This window comes from Eriocheir sinensis, chromosome 65 (genome assembly GCF_024679095.1).
Source record: "Eriocheir sinensis breed Jianghai 21 chromosome 65, ASM2467909v1, whole genome shotgun sequence".
Lineage (NCBI taxonomy): Eukaryota > Metazoa > Arthropoda > Malacostraca > Decapoda > Varunidae > Eriocheir > Eriocheir sinensis.
Window position 1 is genome coordinate 9,837,980 of NC_066573.1, and position 16,409 is coordinate 9,854,388.

The window sequence follows — 16,409 nt, forward strand, 5'->3', positions numbered from 1 at the left end:
CCGGAGGGTGGTGAAGGGACCGCCCCGACCTCCTCCCTCCTCCCTTGCGGTGTGATTTATTTTTTCCAGCACTAATTAGAATACTCTGCGTGAAGCTTCCTCTCCTTTGTTGCTACTTCCGACACATTGACAGCCTCGAGGTCTTTGATTTTACGCTCCCCCACATTCACACACAAAGCAGCTGGCATTGATTAGATTGTCTCCTCTCTCTCTCTCTCTCTCTCTCGCTAAGTCAGAGATTTAACGTTCTCGAGGTCGTTTGTTGTCGTTTTGCTTGTGTTAAGGACGGCGCACCAAGTCTGGATCATATAGTGCATGTGTTAAGAACATCTGTGTATATCTATGTAAACTTGTGATGTCAACAGAACTAGCTAAATGTCTTTGAGAATTAGGTCGGTATTTTAAACGCTTCCCACTCTCACATCAGTTATTTCTACAGACCAAAAATGAGGTTTAATGCGTTCTAATAAGTGTGTTTTTTCATGCTCGTGGTAGAGAAGCTTTGTCAGACTTCCACCAGGGTCATGAAACTACCCCTGGAAAGGCCCATAACAACTATGAAAGCCTTGTCAAATGTGTGTGTTTGGGCGTCGAAATGGGTAATAATTAAGTTTTCCTCAGTCCCCCAAAGTTGCATGTTTACCCGATTCGCGTTTTCTGTGAGTTGCGGGTTGGGCGATAACAATAGAGAACGAAGTCTTTTTAATAGCGACTCAAGTATTTTTGATTATCGTTTTTCTTTTCCTTTACAGCCCCTCGACTCTCCCGGGTGGCTTAATGAGGGAAGGCAGCAGGGAAAACAACGCGTGGTGAGTGTTCTATTTCGTATTTTGTGTTTGTGGAGCTGTGAGATTAAGAGACACTTTTACAGTCCGATCCAGCAAGCTTGTAATGAGAGAGGAAAGCAGGGAGAAGAACGCGTGGTGAGTGTTTTGTTTCATGTGTTTGTGAAGCTGTGAGATTAAGAGCCACTTTTACAGTCCGATCCAGCAAGCTTGTAATGAGAGGGGAAAGCAGGGAGAAGAACGCGTGGTGAGTGTTTTGTTTCATGTGTTTGTGAAGCTGTGAGATTAAGAGCCACTTTTACAGTCCGATCCAGCAAGCTTGTAATGAGAGGGGAAAGCAGGGAGAAGAACGCGTGGTGAATGTTTTGTTTCATGTGTTTGTGAAGCTGTGAGATTAAGAGACACTTTTACAGTCCGATCCAGCAAGCTTGTAATGGGAGAGGAAAGCAGGGATAACAACGCATGGTGAGTGTTCTATTTCATGTTTTGTGTTTGTGAAGCTGTGAGATTAAGAGCCACTTTTACAATCCCAGACAGCAAGTTTGTATAAGCTCCCTAAGCAGACACAAAATACTACGAACATTCCTCCTATCGGGCTCCCATTACCATGAGGAGAGTATCAAGACATCTCTCCACCTGAAATTGACCTCTATTTTGGCCACTCTTTAACCGGGTAGCAGCGGGGATCGAACTATGTTTTCTCGATCTTTTTATCAGTTGATGAGTATTTTATTTAGTGATTTTCCTAATATAGCATCCGTTAATGTATTCTCTATGGAACTTTATCTCCCAAACCGACATCTCATCCGTGATCATTTCCGACTGAATTAATTTACACAGCGAAGAATGGAAAGTTAGTGCACATATATATATATTTTTTGGTCCAACGAATTAGTAATAGCCAATCAGAGAACCTACGTAGAGAGTTTCCAGTTTCGCTTCATTGTGTCCTGACGGGTTCTATGCGCAGGGAACGATAGCAAATGGAATTACTTGGAAAACGTTAATCCGTTTAGTCCGAAATACATATCCACGCAACGCATTGTAATGTTTTGTGATTTGTATTCAGCAGGCCGCGCATGATTCTAGTAATGGATTTGCATGTAAAAAAGTATCAATTGCATTTATCTCAAATTAAACGAGTATTAAACCTAGAGTTATGTACAGTCTCTCTCTCACACACACACACACACACACACACACACACACACACACGGAGCTCCTTAGTCGGATGGTCAGCAGGAGACAAACGGGCAGTCTCCTGTAATAAGGAATTCACTTAGACACAAGAACTCACGAAATCATGAAGCTATCTCGCTGTCACCTCCTTGCCAAACACATGACGGACGGAGCATGGGGCCACTGGTAGGAGTCGAACACTATCAAACACTATCAAATATGTATGTCAGACATGGTATTTGAGTATATGCTTTGAGAGTGCGTGGGCAAGTTCGAATGTACAACCAACATATTTTCACTTCTCAGATGTTTTCCCCTCAAACGTTTTGCTAGTCAACATGAGGCCACGCGCAGCTTAAAATAAGACCCTGACTGTATATACTATTTGTCACAGCTTCAGTTCCACGGGTGCTTTTCCTTTGAGCTGTTCCTGCCTGGACTTCGCAGCGTCACATATGTATATAGCTTATTAACGTAGGGAATGTTACCACACTCAAGTAATAGATGAGTTATTTTCACTGCAGCGGCAGCATAATTATATAGAATTAACTACCACTTAATCAGTATTGCTCCCTTGTATTTTCTAACCCTAACTGAATATAATTTCATTTTCTGGAACTATTTTGGGGTGTTCCTACCAACCAGCCAGACCATGCTTGTTTCGATGTTATATCTACTGTATTCTTTATATCTTTAATTCTTCATTTGTTGGGTGTGTTGACGGTGCAGAACTTGTAACTTAAATTATTTGCACTCCTCTAGCTGTGTTTAACAGTAATAATGATTAATATGATGATAATAATACTAATAATAATAGTAATAATAATGATAATGATAATAATGATAATGGAGGAACTTAGACAAGATGAAATAACTCGGCCATTATTCAAACCGACTGCGTTGTGTCGACCGCTTCCAGTTAAAGGTAGACGGAGTGCAGGCGGCTGGAATACTGGATGGGTTATGACAATAATAATAATAATAATAATAATAATAATAATAATAATAATAATAATAATAATGATAATAATGGTAATAACAGGAGCAGTAAGTAGCGGGCTTTTTTTTTTCATTATTGTTTTTCTTCTTTTTTTTTACGCCCTTGCACTGTCTCCTCTGCTGTAAAATAATAATAATAATAATAATAATAATAATAATAATAATAATAATAATAATAATAATAATAATAATAATAATAATAATAACGAATATACAAATTATCACACCTAACGTAGAAAATTAGTAAATCAGAAAAAAACAGAAATGACCAAAAAAATTCAAAGAGAACACGAACTGACCCAGCAAACAAGTCTATCACAAGAGCAGACCATCAATACTAATAGTGTCACTAGATTCCACTAATTCAACGGAGTCTCATCGGATTACGGCGTGATTGGAATGGTTTGTGATCTGACGATGCGAGACTCGAGCCGATGCAAACACGCGTGTGGGATGTAACGCTGGGAGTTTATTATTTAGAGGATTTGTATGAACACTTGGGAAATAATTCATTCTCTCTCTCTCTCTCTCTCTCTCTCTCTCTCTCTCTCTCTCTCTCTCTCTGATTTTTTTTCCTCCGAGACGTTCCTTCTTACCGAAATCCATTTATAACGTTATATAATATGAAGAACAAACCCTCAACGTAATAAGTCTGCCTCTTCATGCTAAGTAATGTTTTGTTAGTTGAGAATAAGTAGCAAGGACTGCAGCATCTTCATCTCATCTCATCTTTTCATCTCATCTTCATCTCTTACCTTTCATGTCATATATCACACAATCTATCCATCTTGTCTTCGGTTTTCCTCTATTCTCTTGTCTTTCCTTCTCTTCTTTTGTCTCACTTGTCTTACTTTACACATTGGTCATCCGTTTTCCTCTCTTATCTTCCCTTGTCATCAATTCCTTCCTTCACACAATTCTCTTTCCTCCTCCTCGGTCTCCCTCTCATCCCTCCACCCAGTACACCCATTCTCCAAAGGACTCCCCGATGCATAACAAATTTGGCCTAGCGAGAGGGAAGGCAGCGTTGTCGTGATATTATGACATACTTTTCATATGAATTCCGGTAAGAAGTGACTATGTTCTTTGGTGATATTAGTATTTTGAGGATTCCACCTTTTGTAACGTAGATTTTTTTTAATACTTTGTCTGCATTTTCCAGCGACTGTGAAATGATAAGTTGGTCAGCTAGAACTGTGATGATTTCGTGTTAAACGTTTGTACATCGGTTTTCTTTTATTTATTATTCATCTATCATGTTAATAACCCAGAAAGACGTAGTATTTGCATGTAATTTCAACTTTTTCAACTTCTATGCCACTTTTTTCCAAGCCGCAGAAGAAACATTTTAGACGGAGCTTCGGTATTCAAATCATGTTCCTCTAAAAATATTATAATCCCATTTATGAAACGATTTTTTCTTATCTTACCTTCAAGCTTTTCAAATGTTTACATTCTACAAACTTGAAAGGGAATTGCTTACCTTTCAGAGCTGTTGGTTTTCAGGAAAATGTTTGCATGGCTTCAGGGACGAAGGTATTCAGTAAAACGTTTCAAAGTCGACGGTACATCCAGTTCGTATTCAAATGCAGTCAGGCGGCGCGTGGCGGTGCGGCTTGATATTCCATTAGGACGATTAGGAGCATTACATAAATTGATTGAAGGTTTTAAAAGTAACTGAGCCACCAATTCACTCTTTTTCGTGGGTAACGTTGGCGTGTTTAATCAGCATTTTAATAACTTCCAAACCTCTAAATGGTGATGTGTATCTCAGGCGTTACAGGGTTACATCTCTTTTTAATAGTCGCAAATCCTGCAACCTTTGACGGACAGGCGACGCGCACCTGAAACGGATGGGCAGTGTCCTCTGATTCGTGCTCCCTGTCCACCCAGCATTGAGATCCTCGTCCTGGGTATGTGGATGCGATGTGAGGTTCCCGCCGTATTCAAAGACTTTATCAGAGTTCTCAAGCTCATTCGGGGATGGCACTTGCTGGAGATAGCTAAACAAGTGCGTGATCAGACCATGGTGAATTGCACTGTGTATATATACTGCACATCAATGCTAAACGCTAATCTTCCTTCTTCATAGCCAACAGTAAGAGCTTGCACCCAGACATTTAAACAAGGCCAAGAATCAGCTCTAAGATTGGTTTAGTTTCCTTGTCCGCTGTTCCGTACACTACAAACACATCGGCCATCGCAGGAGGGACGTTCGAGCAGACAGACAACCGGGAACAGGCGCTACACGCTTGTACTGCTGCGGCCTTAAGGGGGGGTTGCCTTAAAATTAAACATATACATTTACTTATTCTTGAGATGAATAAATAAGAGTTAGGGTCTTGTTTTAAGTTAGGGGATGTTAGTAGAGAGGAGAACAATGGTTTAATGGAAGAGGTACTGAAAGAAAATGGGGTTAAAATTGCCAGGGGTGAGGTTTGAGGGGGGGCTACTCTAAAATTAAGGAAAATGGGGTCAGAGTTGCCTCAATGAAACTGCACCTCTCTTTCGGCCACCTCTTTGGATTCTTTTTGGGAGCGGCGAGTAGCGAGCTTTTTTTATTATTGTTCCCTTTTTTGTGTGCCCTTGAGCTGTCTCCTTTGTTATAAAAAAAAAAACGTATTCTCAGACCCTCTCGCCTCTCACAACAAACGTATCCAAAGTCCACAATGGAGATTAGTCACGTTCTCATGAGTTTTTTTACAGCAAGGGAGGCAGCTAAGGACAAAAAACAAAAACGGCAACAAAAAATCATCTATACTCTGCTTCCACAAAAGAAATAAAAACGAGAAGCCAGAAGAGAGGTCAGTTTCTTTTTTTTTCTCACGTTCATGGTGTAGAAGCCTTACCAAAATATCACGAGGCTCATTAAAACCACACAGGAAATAACCCACAACCTCAGCGAAAGCCTTGTCGTGTGTGTGTGTGTGTGTGTGTGTGTGTGTGTGTGTGTGTGTGTGTGTGTAAGAAATGTTTGAGAACATTGGCCCTCTAGAGCTCTACTTTAACACACCTCACTGCGACACTCACGGCCATTGCATGCATCTCAACAGAACTCAGAGCTGTGTGCCTCGCGTCGTCTGGTGCATAGATATCCCTTTGTGTTGAGTGACAGAGCGGCGACCCAGACAGACAATTAAGGTGCCGGAGTACTCGCCCGATGTGAACTCGCTCTGCACCAGTTATTCGCCTTGTACCAACTCGGCTCCCTGTGTTTCTTTCTGGCTCGCTGACGTTCACACACACACACACACACACACACTCTAACTCACTGACTATGAATGCAACTTCGTAATTCACTCTGCCGTCCTGGGAAACAAGATATCTACCTCTGCCGGAACTCGGGGCAAACGTTCTTCACAGCGCAGAGTAACTTCCCCTTCCCCGAGCGAACTTGTTTTCCCAGTATTAGTGAGATCATAACCAATACATAGAAGAAGTAGCATATCCCCATACCACTGCTGTCATATCATCAGGCGAGAAGGTAAACTGACCCTGGAGGAGGATCGTAAGCACAGGGGGAGTTAAAATAGGCTGGTAAAGCTTCCATTGAGGCGAAGCATGCAGCACTTTGAAGAACCATTGTCCGGAGTCACAACAGAGGGACCTAGTTTCGCAGACATGGCAGAGGAATGAAGGTGCGTCGATTGTGTGTGTGTGTGTGTGTGTGTGTGTGTGTGTGTGTGTGTGTGTGTGTGTGGACGTCATTGAACCAGAAAGAAACACAGAGTAACAGGAACGGACCGATCAGGCATGCAGCAATTAGAGAGAGAGAGAGAGAGAGAGAGAGAGAGAGAGAGAGAGAGAGAGAGAGAGAGAGAGAGAGAGAGAGAGAGAGAGAGAGAGAGAGAGAGAGAGAGAGAGAGAGAGAGAATCACTTCATTATTATTATGCAACAATGGATATGACAGCGATGTGAAACAATAAAACCATTAGCAAGAAAATATTTCCCCTAAATTCAATATATTTATACATGAAATTCTCACACACACACACACACACACACACACACACACACACACACACACACACACACACACACACACAAAATAAGATTACAAATAAGAGCTACCAATCAAAAACACCAAAAAATAAAGTTATTCCACATTAAACAAGCCAAACAAAAAAAAAACCAGTAAACAATATTACAAAAAAAAAAAAGTAAAAGGCCACTAAAATGTATCACAAAAAAGCACATTGACAAAAAACACATAAAGATACATTACCTCACGTTATATTCGACGTATACCGGTAACAGAAAATGCAGGAAGAACTTAATTTGAGTGATTGTATTTGCTATCCTGAACACTTTATTTATTTTTTATTTTGAGAATGTTAGAATGTGAAGGGTCAATCTGTCAATCTATCTCTCTATCTATCTCTTTATCTATCTATCTATCTCTTATCCTTCCCGCTTCCAATACTTTCTCCTTAGTCACCTAAAAATAAAATCCGATCAGCGATACTTGATTTTTCCATTTTTCTACAATTTCGTCCACTTTGCAAACTTTCACGGATATTGTGTAAGAAGTTAAAATTCTTCGTTAACTCTTATGGAACCGATAAATTTGGCGTGTGACAGAGAGAGAGAGAGAGAGAGAGAGAGAGAGAGAGAGAGAGAGAGAGAGAGAGAGAGAGAGAGAGAGAGAGAGAGATGAAAGGGCGACGATGTGTTTGAAAGAGAACTCTGCAATTATGACTGAAGAGAGAGAGAGAGAGAGAGAGAGAGAGAGAGAGAGAGAGAGAGAGAGAGAGAGAGAGAGAGAGAGAGAGAGAGAGAGAGAGAGAGAGAGAGAGATGCAAAAATAGAAATTACGTTCTGTACGACAAAGTAAATGTTATAAATAGAAAGTTAAAAGAAATATACGTTAATGCAGAAATGTTTGGAATGAGAAGTAAAAATAAATTGCATCAGTCTGCAAGAAAAAGAAAATACATATATTCGCCGGTGTGTGGAAATGAGACAACCAAAGTTTTGCACGAGGACGGATATGAATGTCTTGCGGAAAGGATGTCGCTTCAAGATACAACTGGACGGTTTGGTTGTTGTTGATGGTGATGGGCATTGTCGTGATGGTGAATGCTGCTTGTTGGAGGCTACGGTGGGTGAAAATGATAGTAGATTTACTTGGTGACTCTAACCGGAATAAAACTTGGACTCGCCTGAATGAACTGGACGAAAATATCACTCACTCACTCGCACACTTTGTACACGAAAGAAAATGGGGCAAAAATACATTCACTCACCTTGAATTACAGAAAACGCAACTTAACCTAAAAAGCGTGAAAGAAAACGTAGACTGCCTGACTTGGACGCATAAATTATTTCTGACTTCAACCGTTTCAGCACCCGGCCCGGTTTAAAGTTAGGTTAGTTAGGGTTAGGTTAGGTTAGGTAAGGTTGTCTCATTCTGGGCCATAGTATTAAACATTTCGTCGGCCAAGCACACACGTTTAACAAGGCTTTCGTTAGAGAGAGGCTCTTCGAACAAACGTACTGAAGTGTCGATACGTTTGAGAACCTAAAATCAAAGAAACCACAACGTAATACCTCATCAGTAGAAAATTAAAGAAAACGGGGAATCTCTCACAATGAACAGAAGAAAACGGTCTCTTCTTGAAGCAGAAAACTTGACATAGGAAAGAAAACGTAACGACCCTCACCTTGGAAGTAGGGGATGAGGCGACACATGACCGCTCCGAAGATGAAGTCCCGAAGCAGCGAACCAACGAGCGTGAACGGCATGCAGAAGACGCCGAGCAGGAGGTCCGAGAAGGCCTGTAGGAGAGAGAGATTTAATTAAGGAAACAGAAATCATATGTCTACTCTCTTTAACCCAGTAGCAGCGACGGGCCAAATTTGTGGCTTTACCGTGTACCAGCGACGGGCCACATTTTTGCCATGATATAAACCCCCAAAAATAGATGATGCAGAAACTGATCACAAATGCGTTGATATATATTATGAAGTGGTTTGCGAGAGCGATGATTTTTTCTTATTAATTCGCTTAGAGGGGCCTTTAAGAAACCTGATCCCCGCAGCTACCTGGTTAATGGGTCGTGCTGGTTGAAAATAGCTCACAACGGGCTCTTTTAACCTAATTCACAGGTCACAAAGCATTCAGTAAACCCCGAGCCAAAGCAAACCACTCCAGTGAAATTTAAATGGATTCTGAAACCCTTTACCTCCCTCCCTCTCTGACCCTGACTCCTTTGTGCTCTCCTACCCCTCCCCCCCTCTCTCCTCCTCTCCTCCTCCTCTTTCATTCAGTTTGACACGGAATACCCCCTGATTGAAAGCTGTATTCCCTTCTCACCTCCCCCCCACTCCCCCTACTCTCTGATCTTCTCTCTTCCACTTCTTTCTGCTATCCACATCTTCTCCTCCATCTTTCACTTTAACACGGAATAGCCCCTGATTGGTAGTTCTATTCCCATCTCACCTTCCCTTCCACTCCCCCTTCCTCTCTGTTCCTCTCTCTTCCCTCGTCTTCCTGCAATCCACATCTCTTCCTCCATCATTCAGTCTGACACGGAAGAGCTCCTGATCGGTACATGTAACCCCTTTTTCAATCCTCCCCCTCCTCTTCCTCCTCTTTCTACTTCTCCTCTTCCTTCGGTCCGTCTCTCCTCTTCCTCCATTCTTCAATCTGACACAGAATACCCCCTGATCGGCTGCTGCAAACCTTCCATAGGCACGTTTAGCAGCATCCAGACAGTCATTTCGTTGCTGGAACTCGTGTTTAAACAATCAGAAACTTTCCTCATCTCGTGGTCGGGGCGTATCCGTTGATGAGAGTTAATAATGTTGGTATTTTAAGACACTTTCGCTTCTCACATCAGCTATTTCTAAAGGTCAAAGAGGGGGTCAGTCGGGTTCTAATGAGTGTTTCTTCAGTTTCATGGTACAGAGAAAGGGTCATACTACCACCAGGGTCATAAAACTACTCCTGGAAATGCCCACAACTCCTACGAAAGCCATGCCAAGTAGGTGTTCTTCGGACCCACATCATGCCATAGCGTATGAGTCCATTATGATGAGAGAGAGAGAGAGAGAGAGAGAGAGAGAGAGAGAGAGAGAGAGAGAGAGAGAGAGAGAGAGAGAGAGAGAGAGAGAGAGAGAGAGAGAGAGAGAGAGAGTAACGGAGATGGGCTCAAAGGCTCGGTATGAAAGGTAGCGAATACCGTTTACAGTTATCGGCTTGTTGCTCCGGGCCCTCGATAATTGCCCGACTTTTTCTCCGATTTTTTCGTTTATTTTTCATGGATTTCTTTGTTTTTTTCCTTTATTTTTCATTTATTTCTCTGTTTCTTTCGTTTCCTATTTCAATTTGATATTTTTTGGGGGGGCTATTTCGTTTCTTTTCAATTGATTTTTATTTTTATTTCTTTCGTTTGTTGCAATTCACTTTATATCAATCTTTTTTTCTTTTTTTTTACATCAAAGGAACAAAAAGAATACAAAAAAAAGGCCCCTACTCGCCTCTCTTTTCTTAAATTTCTTTATGATTTTCCATCGTTCTTTCCTGCGATCTTACAGTCAAGTCTTTTTTTTTCACTTTTTCACTTTATTTTTCAATGTAACCTTTATCTGTACTGCTCATCTTTCCTTCCTTATATATTTCAGTTTATTTTTTTAGTCTGTTAACTGTTCATCATTCCATATACCTTCATTTCCATTCTTTAACCCGGTAGCTGCGGGGATCCTGTATCTTGAAGGCCCCTCTAAGCGAATTAATGAGAAAAAATCATCACTCAAGCAAACCATTTCATAATATATAGTACCAACGCATTTGTGATCAGTTTCCGCTTCATCTATTTTGGGGGTTTATATCATGGTAAAAATTTGGCCCATAGCTGGTGCACGGTAAAGCCACCAATTTGGCCCGTCGCTGCTACCGGGTTAAGTGTACATTATTAATCTATTCGTTTATAATTTTGTGAACGTAAGACATAGATTACATAGATTACACTAACGGACAAGGAAAAAGGGAAAATTATCAGGACAACTCAATGCGTGAAGTAATGCCCAAATGTTATGTCCAAATGTTCACTCGTCTATAATTTTTGTATTTTTGTATTTTATTTTACCACCTGTGTTCCGTTTCAGGGATATACAGACAAAGGTTAATGCAGAGACAGATGGACAAAGAAACAGACAGACAGACAGACAGGGAGACAGACAGGGAGACAGGGAAATACAGGCAGAAAGGTTAATGCAGAGACAGATAGACAAAGAAACAGACAGACAGACAGACAGACAGACAGACAGGGAGACAGGGAAATACAGGCAGAAAGGTAAATGCAGAGACAGATAGACAAAGAAACAGACAGACAGACAGACACGGACAGGGAAACACAGACAGACTAACAGACAAGCAAACAGGTGAACGGACACAGACAGGAATACAGACTAAGAGAAAAACAGGAAAAACAGACTGAGTAGAAAAGACAAATAGGAAAAAAGACAGACAGGAAAAAGACCAGAAAAAGACAAGCTTACGAAGAAAAGCAAATACACACACACACACACACACACACACACACACACACACACACACACACACAAACACAGACATCAAACAAACCCAAATCAGGTCAATTGCAGCTCCGATTCACGCGGTGGAATAAATCGTCTTTCATCATATTCAGTAAACAAACAACCCGCATGTCATAATTGTCGGATAATGATTGATGACGGGGAGAGGCAGCGTTAGTTTAGTTAGTGTTCGTATTGTTGTTGTTGTTGTTGTTGTTGTTGTACTCATCATTATCATAATCAACGTCAACAGAAGAGGGCGAAACTATGCCTTATTAACAGACCTAATCATACCCGGGTTCTGTTTCGCCTCCCCGCCGCCACGGCCGCTACGTTACAGCCTTAGACGAGCAGCGGGCGGAGATTATAATGGTCTACCCTTAACAAGCCTCGGTGTGTGTGTGTGTGTGTGTGTGTGTGTGTGTGTGTGTGAGAGAGAGAGAGAGAGAGAGAGAGAGAGAGAGAGAGAGAGAGAGAGAGAGAGAGAGAGAGAGAGAGAGAGAGAGAGAGAGAGAGAGGAAAAATGGGAGCAATGAAAGCATAATTGAATCCCACATGGTTTTGTGTGATAAAAGAGAGAGAGAGAGAGAGAGAGAGAGAGACGTATATATGTTACCCAAAGCAGGATATTTGAGCTCCTGAGCCTTTTAATGAATATACTAGGTCACAATGCGGGTTCGAATTTCCCAAACAAAGCCAAACACTCCAGCGAGACTTTGTGGGACTCATGAAGCCTTTGTTTGCCTCCTCTGAGCTCCTGACTCCTAAACTCTCTTCTCTTCCCCCTCTTCCTCTTCCTCTTCCTTTTCCTTCTCTTTATCCTTCTTCTCGTTTTCTTCTTCATCCTCTTCCTTCTTCCCTTTATCCTACTCCTCCTTTCCCTCTTCCTCCTCATCATCTTCCTCTTCCTTCCTCAACTCTTCCTCCTTCTCTTTATCCACCTCCTCCTTCCCCTCTTCCTCCTCTTGCTTTTCCTCGTCATCATCATCTTCCTCTTCCTCCCTCAACTCTTCCTCCTTCTCTTCTTCCTCTTCCTACTCCTTCCTCAACTCTTCCTCCTTCTCTTCTTCCTCTTCCTTCTCTTTATCCACCTCCTCCTTCCCCTCTTCCTCCTCTTGCTTTTCCTCGTCATCATCATCTTCCTCTTCCTCCCTCAACTCTTCCTCCTTCTCTTCTTCCTCTTCCTACTCCTTCTCCAATTCCTCCTCCTCTTCTTCCTCTTCCTTCTTTTTATCCTCCTCCTCCTTCCTCTCTTCCTGCTCATCCTCTTTCTCATCATCTTCCTCTTCCTTCCTCAACTCTTCCTCCTCCTCCTCTTCTTCCTCCTCCTCTTCCTCTTCCTTCTCCTGTTCTCTATCATCATCTTCCTAAAATAGCTTCCGCTCATGGGCTCAGGTTAGACTCAAGTAAATAAAGCTGTAATGTGCCTGACCAGCGAATGTGGTACAAGGTTGAAGGATTGGCCTCTTATCAAAACAATTACAGTATTTCTTTATCTTTATTGTTTCCTACTTTTTATTTTTATTATTTGCTTTTTTTATTGCATATTTAACGTTCTTGGGTTTTTAAGAGAATGAGAGAGACAGAGACTCACAAAAAGCGTAAACAACTCAGAAAAAAAAACAGGGAAAAAACAGGCTTATACAGAGAGAGAGAGAGAGAGAGAGAGAGAGAGAGAGAGAGAGAGAGAGAGAGAGTGGGCGAATTTTTTTATGGAATTAGGATGGAATCAAATACCCCCTCTACAATTCTGACAGGTAGATTTTTAAGTAATTCGAGTCGGCCTTGCCTTGCCTGTGGGTGCGTGTGGGTGTGTGTGTGTGTGTGGGTGTGTGTATGTGTGTGTGTGTGTGTGTGTGTGTGTGTGTGTGTGTGTGGTGACCTCCATGCAGAATTTCGTCTCCGTCTGAATAAATTTTGCCAGGACGTCGATTTTTGTCAACCCAGCGTCTCAATACATTTTTATGGCAAGGAGGCTGAGAGAGAGAGAGAGAGAGGAGAGGAGAGGACATAAATTCAAGCTTCCATTCATAATTTTACGAGTCTCAGTATTCATTTCAAGCACTTCGATGCATACATTTCTCAGAAGGGTTGCCGTGACTATTATACAGACAAAATACCGAGAATCAGCTTCGTCGGAAAAATATGGACTCGAGGTTTAGCGTTGAATGGACTAATGAGAGTGGAATTCTAATATCACTGGATGTCATTACAATATTTTACGTGGTTTTAGAGTTCTGCTTCCCTTCCCCTTCTTATTTTCCCGTATCTAATCTTCTCTTTTCCCCTCCATCACCCACACCCTTTCCCTCCTTTCACTCTCCTGCAGTTTCCTCCCTTCTCTTCCCTTCATGTATTTCCCTATTTAACCCTCTGCCTACAGCCTTCCCTTATTCCCTCCTTCAGCTATCTCCTTCCCTTCCCTCCATCTCGTTGCCTTCTTTTCACTTTCATCCCCTTCATGATCTCCCCTCTACAATTCTGCATGTCGCCATCCCTCTCCAAATTCCCTGTCTCCTGTCCCCTCCTTCCCTTCACCTCCCTTCTGTCTCCTCACTTCCCTTCCATACTTTCCCAAATCAAGCTGTCTACTTCCAGCCCTCCCCTCTCCCCTCTCTCACCCACACCCTTTTCCTCCCTTCACCTCCCTGCTGTTTCTTTAGTCTACCCCCCCTCCATGCTTTCCCTTATCCAGCCTTCTGCCTCCAGCTCCCTCGTATCCCTTTCATCACCTCCTTTCCTTCTCTTTATCTTCGTACAGTATCCCCACTCGAAAGTCCAATCCCTTCCGTCAATCTCCCGCTGCCTTTTCCCATTTTTCCCTCCTCCCCGCCTTTCCCTCACCTTGTACGACACGCCCTACCTGCCTCCCGATACCTGTCCTCCCCCGGTGCACGTTAGCTCGCCCCTATCGCCCCGTCTCCCTATTACTTATGGGCAGGAAAGACCCCCACACTTGCGTTAACACTACACGCCTTCACGCAACATGTCAGGAGTTCATTGAGCCGTGTAATCGTTCCCGCTCCACCGGTTTACTACACGCGCACACACACACACACACACACACACACACACGCTACTGGCTGCGTCCATAAGCGAGCTCCGTTTCGCTAACCTCCACTATCAGAACCGTCAATCGTGTGTAAAGCCCCGTGAACACCGATGCGTGTTGACGGCTGGCGGCGATTCGGTGCAAAGGAATAGCGGTTCAATGCCGTGTTTATTCTTAGCTTGGACATGAAAAAAATAAATGAGATAACCTTGACGTGCATGACCCCATTGAAACCTAGAAGGGAAAGGGGAAGACTGTGACTAGTTCAGTTGTAAAGGTGAGAATGAGATAACCGTGACCTGTATTACCCCATTGAAACTTAGAAGGGAAAGAGGAAGGCTTTGACTAGTCTGGTTAAGGTGAGAGATGGAGGCAGACACTAAAGGGACTATTACACTGGGCAAATTTTCCGTGGATCTTCAGTCAAACCACGATTTCCGCTGGCCTGGTTCTCATCTTTCCGTGGTTTTCTGACGTGTCCACGATCTTCCAAAGCTACGGTAGATTTCACCGAAGGACGACGGTATTACTCAACATCTTCATCAGCAGCAATAACAAGAAACAAATGAGAACCACGCTAGCGGAAATCGTGGTTTGACTGAAGATCCACGGAAAATTTGCCCAGTGTAATAGCCCTTGAAGCTGTGCCTACCATCGATGCACGTCTCCGTTGGCCCATGAACAGCCCCATCACCCCGGGCCTCAGCGCACGTGTGACATTTGGGGTCGTATCTAAGACAATTCGCCGCCCAAGAACACTTATTTGACAAGGCTTTCGTATGAGTTGTGGGCATTTCCAAGTGTAGTTGCATGACCCTGGTGGTAGTTTGACCCTTCTTCTGTAACATGAACCTGAAGAGACACTCATTAGAACCCGACTGACCCAGTTACCACAGTTTACTTTCCCCACGTTACCCCATGTATACCAATTTATCAACCAGGCCGAATGAGATGATGAAGAGGTTTGTGGGCTATACGGAGACTGCCTGGACCGGCATTCGAGTCCTGAGCCGCGGTTTTGTGGCTAGGAGTGCTGACCTCTGCACCACGGAGACTTATGAAGGATTTAATATTTCGACACCATGAAGAAACCCCAAACTGATTCCTAGATGTTGACAGGATTTGGATTTTTTTGTCACCCCGATAAAATGGGACAAGCGCCTAGGCCTAAATTTTCCCCTCGAAGGCATAATGATTTTTTTTTTTACATATATCACTTGAAGGTAATACATTTTGGGATGCCAGGGGGGTGATATGAAAGAAACCAGTGAAGGCTGACATTTATTACTTCAAGTTAAGCTGGATATATTAAAGATTCCCCGAACCGGAGGGCTGATAATTCTTACTATGAAGGAAAAAATATATTAAAACCTCCATCACGCCAGAAGCTAAACTGGAGAACATAATCATCAGCAAGGTATACCTGTCGTGTCGGGAGGGCAGGTACGCGCTTCATTAAGGCTGATGCTGGTTACCTTGAGGGAGCATTAACGTAACTAGATTGCTAATGATGACCCAGTGACGCCGCTATCGTTAACCCGTCGATATGGTAGCCGCTGTTAATGACGTGCGCTGTCTGTCACGTGGGAGGTCATCGGTTATCCTGTGTGTCTGTTTTGCTGTTTGTTATTCCGTGATGTTATTGTTTTGGGCTTTTTCTGTGCTGTGTTTCCTTGACTTTTTATTTTCATGCTTTTTTCAGGCTTTTTTTTTCAGAAAAGGAGACAGTTCAAGGGCGTGAAAAAAAAAGAGAAAACAATAATAAAAAAAAAGCCCGCTACCTACTGCTCCCGAATAGAGTAAAGAGGAGTGGCCAAAAAGAGAGGTCAATTTTGGTGTTTTTTTGTGTGTTGTT

General features: G+C 42.6%; 1 protein-coding gene across 2 annotated transcripts in view; it reads right to left on the reverse strand.

Moving 5' to 3' along the window:
• Nucleotides 1-16,409, reverse strand: part of LOC126987617 (uncharacterized) — a 62,575-nt gene that overhangs the window by 15,982 nt on the left and 30,184 nt on the right. For both annotated transcript variants that reach the window (XM_050844741.1, XM_050844740.1), the window contains exon 2: nucleotides 8,628-8,742. In XM_050844741.1, coding sequence (XP_050700698.1) covers nucleotides 8,628-8,742 — 115 coding nt within the window. The remainder of the gene's footprint in view (nucleotides 1-8,627; nucleotides 8,743-16,409) is intronic.